Genomic DNA, 12187 nt, shown 5'->3' with positions numbered 1-12187 from the left:
TCCTAAAGAACGAACCACAGCAGACTCACAGACGCCCCAGCAGACAATGCTCCTTGCAAGACACCCACCTGTCACGCCCACCCCAAGAAACCACCTGTTGCTATGAAACAAATGGCCGCCTCTAGACCGAGAATAACATAGCTTCCCACCCCCTCCACCCTCTTCTGGTGTCCCCTTCCCCTTGGGATAGGAATAGCCTCTTCCCCTACCCCACCTCTGAGGGGTCAATCCTTAACACTGTGATCTTACCGCCTGTATCCCCCCTGTATATCTCACAGTACCAGAACCTGTCTGTAATTTTGTGGTGGTTTTTTTTCTGCAGTGAATTTTTGAATTTTCATAGACATGTAGTTTAATTTAAATGAGTTTTTAATATTTTCAACAAATACTCTTCCTAAATTTGATTTTCAGGGACACATGTGTGTCACATGTGTGACTTGCTTTAACATTACCTCTATTTCTCTACCGAATCACCTCTTACATATATTTCTGGTAAGTTTCCGAACAACCTGTGTAGCGTAAAGCTAAATTCTAATTATATGCAAGATAAAATTATCAAATTGTTTCCAGTTATTTCCACCTCTCTGTTATATACTGTTTACATTTAAGTCAAACGTAGCCCATTACTCTAATTTAAAATGGAATATGCATGGTTAACACATCTCAGCACGAGCATAGTATTTTAATACAATGAACGGCACTCAATCCTAAATTTAGCATTTTCCATGTGCTTGTTCGAGCAGAAATCGAGCTTGGATTGTCACGCACGCTTTCCACAGTCGTAGTTATATTGGTTGCTGCTAGATACCATATGCTGGACTTTTTTACATTTGAAGTTGCATCTGGCGTGCTACCGGTGCCAGTGGAATTATCAGGTTTTTGCTGCAGTGGAGATAGCGAAAGGATTGCACAAGAGTGATAAATTTATGAACAGAATGAATTTTATTCTTTTTCTGTGTTTTTTTTCCAACACATCAGGTTTGAATGCAATTATTCAAAACTACAGTGTGTGCTTGAAACATATGTTACCTATGTCCAGGGATGATTTTATTTTATATTAGAGATAATTTTGCAAAATTCAGGAAACAGAAGAGAAGTTTATCTCAGGACTTGACTACAATATAAACAAAACTGACGTTGATGACGTTGATCAATAACTATTTTATGATCTCTTTAAAGAAAATCAATAAAATGGTGGGAATAATATGGATGGGGAATAAAATGGATGTCAAACTTAAATTCATTTATTTCAAAAAACCCAGGCAAATGGCCACAAAACTAGTTTGGAAAGTTTCATCAAAGCTCTTGGGAACCAGCTGTCTTAGTATGGCGATACCAACACATAATTTCAATCATAATTCTCATCTACGGATCGATTGTCTGCTCGCCATTTTCCAAAGAAAATTCTGCCGACCGAAAATAAACACAACCCCACAAGATACTGTAAAGTATGTTCTGATGAGGGAATACTAACAGTGGTAAACAATTGAGGAAGGAAACTCATTAGTGGTGCAAAGACTGTTGTTTTGCTTTGAAAAGTTTCATACAAAGTTAAAATTTTGATAAACATAAACTAAAAATTTTATTGAATATTTGTATCTTATACTGAGTTGATTATTTGGAAATATGTGATAAAGAATAACTAAACTGGATTGTAAAAATATTCGTTACATCGAATAAAATAAAGTGTGTATGAGAAATTTTGTTTATTTATATAAAACGTAGTTGATTATAATAATTCACTTATCTAGAAATAGATACAAATATGATTTTAATATTGTTAGAAAGTGTAAACTCTAAATTTTTTTTATAACACATATTAAGTATTTTAAGTATCATTCAAAGTATTTCAATAAAAAGTGAAAAACCATTAAAAAAAACCTAGTATTCTGTGATTGCAACCAGTCATAAACAGTTTTAATGTATGCTAATCATTGTAAAAAATTAAATTTTTATAAATATGTGACTGTTTGTTTTATAGCCTGATGACCCAAAACCAAAGAGGAAGAGAACCTTAACCATGAGCACAAAGAAACTCGAGTGCCCTGCGATAATGGTTGTCAGGTGTGTCAGAGTCTACCCTGAGTTCTCTTCTACAGGCTCTAGGTGGAACAAACTAGAGGTAAGTTAAGTATTTTAGCTCAAGCTTAGTTTATATGGTATTTAAAATACCACTCTAGTGCTTTCATAAGGCCAACACAAGTACCAAAGCTTGTGTGAAAAAGATACTTTCAAACCTCATTAATACAAACTTCAAGATACCATAGTTTTGGGCACTTGTAATAACAAGGTTTGTATTAAACAAACTATTTAAAAAAAAACACCTGAAAGGAAAAATAAGAATCAACAAGTTTGCATATATAAATTTAATTTGAAACTGTCAGACAAAACATTTACTTTGTAGGAAAAAAATTTATGTTACTATAACCCTAAAAATATATTTAAGTAATCTGTCAAAAATTCTTGACACTAAATCAATTTTACATCTCTAAACAAAGGCTTTCAATTCTGTACCATACATAAATACGTTCCTAGTTATTTTATAATTTTGGCTTGAAAAAAGATTAATTTTCTGTAGGTACTGTTTTGTCTTCATAGGCATTACCAACCACAACACAGTTTGTATAATGCCATTAGTGTTTCTTCAGCATCAGTGTTTGAACTGGCAGCATCCTTCTTGGTATTTTGTACACATTGTACCTGGTCATCTTCAGTTTCATCACCTACAGTTTCGTCACCTCCAGTTTCTTCATCAGCTTTGCATGCAGTAGACTGAGATGCATCAACACATGTCAGTTCATCCTCCGCAGGCACTGCAGATATTGCCACATCATAATCCACTGCACAATGTCATGAAATGTCTCCTGAAACTGCGCTGTTGTTGAAGCTGGCCCCATCTATACACTTGGCAGTCATGTGCTTCTCTAGAAGCCTGCACTTCCTCTCTTGCATCAATACCAGCTTTCCTGAAGTAGTTGGCAACTATTGATGATGTAACACTCCACATGGCATCCTCAATGTCATTTGGGGAAAACTGAAGCCCTTCTCAAGAATGTGCTGCACATCGGTCCAGAAGAAGTATTTTTTTCTTTTTTTTAACATGCCATGAGTCATTCCAGTTTGAACATCTAGCATTCTTGAAAAATTTTGGTTATGACCCAAGCTGTTGAGTTTGCCTTGTCAACAAATGTCAGTTTGTTGATGTTTTTGAAACTACTTACCAACAACAAGGGGAAGCTCATAGTCCCAGTTTGATTGTAGCCCAACAGAACAGTGAGACGTTCTTTACTGCGTCTCCCCCCATGGCCCTTCACATCCAAAGTCTTGTTTGGCAACAAGTTGAAGAACCCACTTGTTTCATACATATTAGAAACAACATCAGGACTCAGGACTGTACTGGTCAAGTATTGGTTGCACAGACTGACACCAATCATCCACTGCTGCGTTTTCACCAGATACAGTTTTACAAACAAGATTATTGCGAGCCTTAAACATCTGCAGCCAGCCATTGCTGATTTTAATGTCTGAAATTTCTAGACACAATGATAGGTAATTCGTCTTTTGCTGAACTAAAGGTCACAATAATTAGCAAGTTCACATTTCATGATGACATTGCATTACAGTGTCTTCCATGTCCTAGTGTTTAGGTTCGGGCAATTGTTTCCTTGACTGTTACGAGCAGCTTAAAATTTTATTCAGTTTTCTCATATTTTTAATGACAAGGTAATGTCATACTGTTTGGTAATTTCAGATATTGTTTTACTTCCTTTGTCTACTTCACTAATTCTTTAAAGCTTCACTTGTAATGTGAGTTCATTTCCTTTATATTTGTAGCAATTGTAAACCATAATAATATTAATTCAGCTAGTCATGTGTAATAACCGGGTAACCTAATAATCACACATGTGTTCACAACAGAAATAAACTTATCACAGGCATGTATCATAGAAGATGTAAAGAATACAGCATAGAGAATGTAAATCATTATAGTGGAGTGTCAAAACATTTTTGTAACATAGAATTTTCATAAATTGAGCTGTGATTTGGGCACAGGGGGTTGGAAGACTAAGGATGTTTACTTATACAATAACAAATGCTGTAGGTTATAAAAAATTATCTTTGAATTATCTGTGGAGAAAAATGCAGGTAAAGTAATATTAAACTGTAGTGCAGTTGTTTCAACTCAGCTTCATTCTTCCACAGTGCTTCTGACAGGCAGAGCTCTTTTGTTAACTTTACTCACAATTATTTAGTAATAATAATTCCATATCCAAATGTTTAGAAGTTGTCAGAAATGTAGGTTGTCACATGAATATTTAACAGTAGAGTGATCCTCGCCATATAGGATATTTTTGTACTTTTGTAAATTATTTCACAGCAGTTATAATATAAAACATAAAAACTCTTCATGCCATGTATAGTCTTTAATGGATCCTCTGCTTTTGATACTATTTTGGTGACATACATTACGTATTTCTCGTTTGAGATAATTTTTGATAATTTTTGATTATAACAGATATGACAGAACTAGTTGTAGTTTAATATTTTGGTGTAACAGTCTCTTTGCACCATTATAAAACCAAATTTTAAAAATAATAATTTTCGTGAAAGGTCTTTAATCCAGCTCGTTCAGAACCTTGGCCACGCCGAATTTTCAGTCATCAGTGTAGTGGTAATTGTAATGCAAAGTGTTAGAATGGCAAGTAATCTGCTAGAAAACCGGAAACACTCCTGAAATGAAAACCGACAGTAACAATAAAGATAGACTCTGAGCGCACAAAAAAGGCCAGTAGCGCAGTAATGTGGCCTGGCTGCCGAGTCAACAGCCGGAATGAATGAGAGCATCAAGATTGCAGAATGTGCCTGACCATAGAATGCCCGATTATCATGAATTATTTAGAAATATATTAAATTTTAATATGAATGGGTCCGATACCCTTTAAAGTTTAAGGCCTTTCTGTGCGCTATTACGAGACAAAAAATCTTACTTTTGATCAAATATGTTCTGTCATTTATGTTTAGATTAGAATTCTTTTGAATAGTGAGTGGTAAACAAAAGTAACATTTAGATGTTAAATGTAGCATAAAACATCTACTTTAATGTTTTCCAAGCTGCTGAGTACCAAGTAAAACCAACAATGGACATAAATAATGCATTAGTGTTAGAGGTTTTCAAGGATATAAACATTATGTTCAAAATTTCACATAAAAATTCATTAAATAGTGACTTAAGTGCTTTTATCTAGATTACAACAAAATTCATATGCATTGTTGAGGACTACCATAGTTTCTAGCACGTAAGAGAACATGGCACATGAGAACAGGTTACATAGTTTTTGGGTAGTGTGAATGGGAACATTAGCACAAGATTGAGAAGAGGATTGGCAAGTGTATGCTAGAGCAGGGAACATTATCACAAGACTTGCAAGTCAAACGTCATTGCCCAATTAAGTCAAGTAAGAAATATGAGTAGAGGCAAACTTGATCTTGGACATGGAAGTAGCACAACTGTGCTTTCCATGTTAAATCTTAGCATTTTTAAGGCAATTATTTCAGTGTGTAGAAGCTATAGAGAAAGGCTGTCGTGTAAGAAACTAGGACTCTGTAGTCATATTGGCCGAGATGGAGAACAGAGAGGGCAGTTTATAAACAGCAGAGGGGATATCAGTATCTTGCTTTAAAATTCTGCAGCCAAGAAATGATGAAATATCGTAAATATTCATGGATACAGATGGTTCAGTCATTTAGAAATAGCTCTTTCCTAGCCACATTTTTGGAACAGCAGACTCCATGCAACAGTGACATCAGTAGTGACATAAGACAAACTGTTGTATAATACAAGCAGCAGATTTAGCTGTTCCAACTGCACAAAATCATTGTCATATATGCTTGAAAATATAATACATATCTTTGATTGTGTGGATTGTACTGTCTGTGACTTGTGCAACCAAGCAGTAACTAGGCATTACCAGAAGTAGTCCTCGGGTTGTCATGTTTACTGGTGGGGCTAGCTACAACTTCTGCGCCTGTGTGCTACACTTCCTACACCACCTTAAGGTGCTATGAATTTTGGGTTTTGGAATTTTACATTTTGAGTTAGATTATACATAATGAAATGTTCACAGACAATTAGCATTCCTTAATTATTATTGAATGATAATGCTTTTATTTAGAGGAAAATTTTAAGTAATAACAATAAAATAAAATTGATAATTGAAACAAGAAAACAATCTATATAATATGAGTAAATACTTTATTTGAATTGAAAAATTTACTTACAAGTGAGTTTAAACATTATTAATCGCTAGAGTTCCGTAAAAATGGTTTTATTGTTTACCACATTTCGTTTTTAAGGTTAAGCATTTCGGTTTTATTTCACTGTTATGTTTTTTTTATGTGGTTTTAAGTCTAAAATATTTTTAACAGATTTTTGGAATGTATAAATAAGTTAATTGAACGTATTAAATTTATTTTAGTCACACAGTGCACACTTACAATAAAAGAAAGTTATATTAAATTCTCAATAAAGAAATGTTTTTGTAACATTCACATGCAACTTTACATATTAAAATTAAAAACAGATATAATAAGATGCTAAAAAAAACTATATTAAGTTGGCCTCATTGAAAACAAAATTAAAAGATACAATATCTGAAGAAAAACCAAAGCAAAGTCACTTAGTCTTTGTTGTAAGAAATCATTGTGTATATTTCTGCATTTTCTGGTGTAAGTCGTCTTCTCCGGTCACTAACATTACAAGAATACGTTGAGAAAGACCTCTCAGAATCAGCATTGGATGCAGGCAGCCACAGCAATTTGAGTGCAAACGTTGAAAATTGAGGATAATCTGCTCTGAGAGAACAGAGAATTTCACACAGATCAACATTCTCGATATTTGGATCTTGAAGCTGTTCTGCAGTTATTCGCTTCAGGACCCTTAAACCTTCAATTACACATGATGGTTCCAATCTACATTCCTTGAAAGTTGGCAGTTTATGCAGTAGTGTTGTAATGTCTTTTTCATTCGACTGGCCTACGAGATGTCTCTGATGTAGCATTCCACTGCAAGCATGAAAAATGCTTCTGGCATGATCTGAAGACATCAGCGTTTTCAGTTTAGTTTCACATTGTTGAACAGCTGTTTTCAGTTTATTTACAACCTCAGCTTGCTTCACAGTTCGAAGAACAGAGAGTTTCTGTTTAATAGCATGTGAGAAAATTCCATCTTTGAGTAACTCAAGCTTAGTACAAATGTCTTCCAAATTGCACTGAAGTAAGTGTGATGTCTGGAATGAAGTCCCTTCCAACAACTCTATCAACTTGGTTAATTTTGTACAATTCTCAGCAACAAAACAAGCTTGAACTCTGACTTCCTGAAGTTCATGTTGAGTCATGTCATTTATGTCTTTCACCCCTGAATTGTTGCAATCAATCATTTCATTCATGAATGCAATTATATCGTCAAAATGTTTGTCAATGTACACCACTGCCTTAAACCAAGAATTCCAACGTGTTGGTACTGGCAAAGGAAAAAATTTCACTGCTTGTGGGTCTTCTTTATATCTTTCACTTAAAAATGTCAGGTACGCATGTCTCATTTTTCTAGTGTTCAAGAATGCACTTTTAACATTTATGACAAATTTGTTCAACTCCTTAAGTGTATGCTGCCATATGTTGCCTACAAGATTTATTTTATTTGCCCAACATTGTATATGGATCAAATGTTCACCAATAACACCAAGAAGAGTAGTAGCACATTTATTCATATATGGAGCTGAATCTGTCACAATCGCAATACAGTTTTCAAACTTGACATCATATTTGTTCAGAATTTCAAGTATTGCTTGAGTGCATGTGGTTGAATTGGCCGTATCCAAAACAACTGAGGAGGCCAAATACACATCTTGAGCTGATGAAGGTTTCAGTGTTTTAAAAAGGATATTAAACACGCAGTTTCCATTTTTGTCCGTGGTTTCATCACACAATATTACCAAGTCTTCATTGCTGATGTTTTCTTTGATTCCATCCATCATTTTCTTACCGATCAAAGGGACATATTTCCTTCGCAATGTGTCGGCACAAGGCAAATCTCCACCTCCAGTTATGTTACCAGCTATCTAGTTCCGTAAGCTGGGATGATCAAGTTTTTCTAGAGGGATTCCAGCAGCAATGAAGGCCTCAGTGGTGTTCTTCACAAAATATTCTTTCTCAGTTTTTGCCTGCTTAGAAATTTCTTGCGCCTCTTGAAGTGATACTTGTCTCTTCCATACACTGCCAAGTTTCTGTTTCTTGTGATGATCACTTTCCAAATGTTTTTTTAGAGAATCCATTCGTTCATGTTCTAACCGACAATTACAGAACTTGCACATGAGAATATTGTCCGTAACATAAAACCCGTCACACTTGAACTGTGTGGCCCTGACCTGAGGGTTTACTTTAGGCTTAGGCATATTTAGAAATAATTTCCTCAGCTTGACATAAAAGTACCGTTGTATAATAACTTCACATACTTTGTTAATTGATAAAAAAAACCATCACTTAACCCCGAAAATATTACATGTGCGCGTGGCTTTAAAACAAAGATGGCACAGTAAAATCATAGATGTAAGTTAGTAGAATACTACATGTATTACTTGGTAAAATCGATGGATACTATCCGAAATCATAATTACCCAGCACACTTGTATCTATGGAGTTTACATCTATGGTGGAAGCAGATATCGATTGTTTTTGAAAGCCTAGAGAAGTTGGCAGATATAATTTATTTAGCAGTTGGTAGACTAGGTTTCAGATCGTAAACATCGTGAATACGTGAATGTATTTTAACTAGAGGTGTAAAAGTAACGAAAAAATGTGTACCCGTATGTATTCGTTACTATAACAATTAGTACTCGTTACTTTCGTATCGTTACTCTTTACTTCTGATACCGCATAACATGCTATGTTATGTAACAGCAACGAATCGAGTCGTATTTCGTACGCGTACAGTATGACGTCGCGTAAATAAAAATAAATCGAATATAAACAATTAAACATATTTGATAATTAACAACTTTTGTTAACCAAGAAACAATTAAATCTCATTAGAGCGGCTTTATTTTAATGTATCTTTTAAGATAAGGCCATAAAATGTGAAAATACGCGATAATAAAAAACAAAAACATACATATTTATAATTTGTAAAAAATACTTTACGTTGTTTCTGTTCGAATCTAAAACTTTGTCTACACACACAATACCTTTAATAAACAGTAAAAAACTTGGACGACGAATTTCCAAATTATACTTTTATTAATAAACAAACATCGTTCTTTGTAACGAATAAGCGCGCGCATGCATAAAACATACGAAATATGCGAGTAACGAAATGCATTCGTGTGTAACGTTTCATTACTCGTTACTAGATGCCGCACCCGTTACTCAGTAACGAATACATACTGTTTGCTACAGCTCTAATTTTAACCACGGCCTTAGTTCTAAGGCCGTGATTTTTACTAAAATGAACAGTCTTCTTGATTAAACGGTTATTTAATACTTTGTATAAACTGCACATTCAAATAACAATTATATTTAATGAGGAATTTTTTTTTTTCTCAGTAATAAACATATGCGATGGTGCATCTTCAACTATTGCAGCGAAAACATGGCAAACACAATACATGAGAGACGTTTCTTTTTTAGGAAACTGGGAATAAACTTAGGTGCGTACATGAAAACTTTCGACTTGCATTTTTTTTTGCACAATATCATGGGTTTTAAGTTAATTTCATTTTTATTTCGCGGAAGACAACTATTTCGTGGTTTTGTCGCTAATTGATGTTAATTTCGGTGTTATTTCGCTATATCGCAATTCACGAAATTTACGTGCCACTATTAATTGCTTTTAATTGAAATTTTGTCACATATGATTAATGAAAAGTAATAAATTTCAATTATTATTTTAATTTAAATAACTTTCTTTATTACCATTGATTCAATCGTGTGGTAATATTTAAGTTATATTTTCATGTATTGCCCTTTTTTACACCACAATTTTTTTTATCCATTACTCCTTTAGTTGCAGAATTTACCGAAAAAGCAGCTCATGTGAACAAAGACAGAATATGACATTTTACAAAGTGACCAGTAATATTAATCCTAATTTGTGTTGACTGCTATAACACAGCGAAAGCTAAAGCATTTAGCTATCATATCACTAGGTTTGCTGCCATAGTTGTTTTAAAAGCATTTCTGTGCCTATAATATTATCAGTATTATTTTAAAATTTATAAATAATGTAATAAAACTTTACCCCTCGAGCACATCTAGAAATATAAAATACAAAACATAAATAAATGCACGTCTTTTAACTGCTCACCAATCTATGTTCATCACATGTTCACAACAGTTAAAACAACATCAATTTTTGCTAGTAATTTTCAGTATGTTCTTTTATTAATAAATAGAGATAATATCAATTTTCACAATTAATTTGACATAGTGGTTAGTAACATGCAATTCAATTTTTTAATTTATATAACACATGTCTGGCTAACTTCCCGGTCCAGTATGAAGTTTTGCATGCTGCAAATTCAGCTAAGATCCAGCCACTCTCTCCAGATCCGCCCAGAAGGATGTTTCATTAACTACATGTGTTGATGATCCTGGTTTCTCCCGCCATACCGTGTTGATGGTTAGGGACTGGCCTGGTCACACTGTTGCTCTTCAGGCCGGCTGTTGGTAGCGCTGCATGCCTTCAGGCCACCAGTGCCTTTAGTCTGACAAACACCGAGACACTTGGCCACGTTGGTATACATATCTGCTAGCCTGGGTGTTGCAACAAGTTCCTCACCGTGTCAAAAGTTTCTGCTTTGCTGTAATGTCTAAACTTCTTGTTTCCACCCCCTGTGCCCCCACGACCACTTGTGGTCCCGAAGTCTACAGCAACACGTCCTTTCCTCGCGCTCAGGCCCGCAGGCACTGTTGCAAACAAGAATTCACATTTTGATCAGTGGTTAGTTTTGTGTCCACTGCCTCGTAATGGAACAGGCTTCAGCTTGGTGAAATTGTAAAAAATACTGCTGAATAAAGATAGCTGTTTCATATAAACAGATAGAAATAGCATAAATATATGCCATAATCATTTACAGTTTACAAATCTTTAAAAATTAAGCTTGGATAATATTAATTGTGCTAGGAATGTTATCTACATTCAGAGAATTACAATACATAATTAGCAAGTATAACCCTTGCATTTATATTCTTATGACCTAAATTAATTCTATTCTGTGACAAACATGTTACTTCTAATATTATAATTATTATATTTCACCATATACATGATCTACATTCAAATACTTTCATTAGTATGCTGAATAATGTAAGTGATAAAATTCTGAAAATTGTGTTTTGGAATACTGCTTATTTTTGATTACTCTGTAAAGTGGTATTGCAATATTGTAGTATTTTTAAACTGGAACAATTTATGTAATTATTTTTTACTCTTTTATGGAGGAATTGGTTAGATTTGTAGTGCTCACTGTAGGTTACAATATTTAGATATGGTATGGCAATGAAAACTGTTAGCCATGCCTTCAAAATGCCATTCTGTGAAATTACATAATTTTTAAGAGAAATATCAGGATAAATTATTATACCAGTTATTTTTTTGGATCTTTTGCTGGATTTATTTTGAACTCTTGGAGGGCAGAATTAGTTAGTTTTGTAGTTGTCTCCTGTGATCTCATTGTAGGTCTCATTCGTTTAGGTTTGGCCAGATACGTAAAATTATGCTGTGAGTCACTGCCTTTATAAATGCTATGTGGGAACTTATTATTTATTTTTTGTATGTTTCTTTATAATTAAACAAGATACGAACTATAAAATCTTCCTTTTTGGGACAATACATATGCTTCACTGTTACTGTAAATTGCATTTTGAAGCTGATTCCCATTTGTCAAATAAATAATTGTAACAACAGCATTCTTTTACGTACCTGAACTAACCCATAAAGGATACTATGATAAGAGCACATAAGCACTTCAAAGCTTTTAATAATATCAAAATAATTTTGCTTCAAAATTGTCAAGGTGGAATCTTTCATTTTTTTACTTCAGTTGCAGCATAAAGTATAATAATTACAGTCATAGTGTTTGTAAATGAAGAATGTGGTGGTAGAAAATATGCAATCAACGACCATGGGGCAACG

General features: G+C 34.1%; 1 protein-coding gene across 3 annotated transcripts in view; it reads left to right on the top strand.

The window, feature by feature from the left end:
* LOC134531217 (uncharacterized) overlaps window positions 1-12187 on the top strand; it is a 136493-nt gene that overhangs the window by 109653 nt on the left and 14653 nt on the right. For all 3 annotated transcript variants that reach the window (XR_010074969.1, XM_063366881.1, XM_063366882.1), the window contains one exon: window positions 1982-2122. Coding sequence is in view for 2 of the 3 variants with exons in the window: in XM_063366881.1 (XP_063222951.1) it covers window positions 1982-2122 (141 nt within the window). In the remaining variant the exon portion in view is untranslated. The remainder of the gene's footprint in view (window positions 1-1981; window positions 2123-12187) is intronic.

Source organism: Bacillus rossius, chromosome 3 (assembly GCF_032445375.1).
Source record: "Bacillus rossius redtenbacheri isolate Brsri chromosome 3, Brsri_v3, whole genome shotgun sequence".
In the NCBI taxonomy this organism is placed as follows: domain Eukaryota; kingdom Metazoa; phylum Arthropoda; class Insecta; order Phasmatodea; family Bacillidae; genus Bacillus; species Bacillus rossius.
The sequence above is the reverse complement of the archived record's forward strand: the minus strand, read 5'-3'. Positions and strand labels throughout refer to the sequence as shown.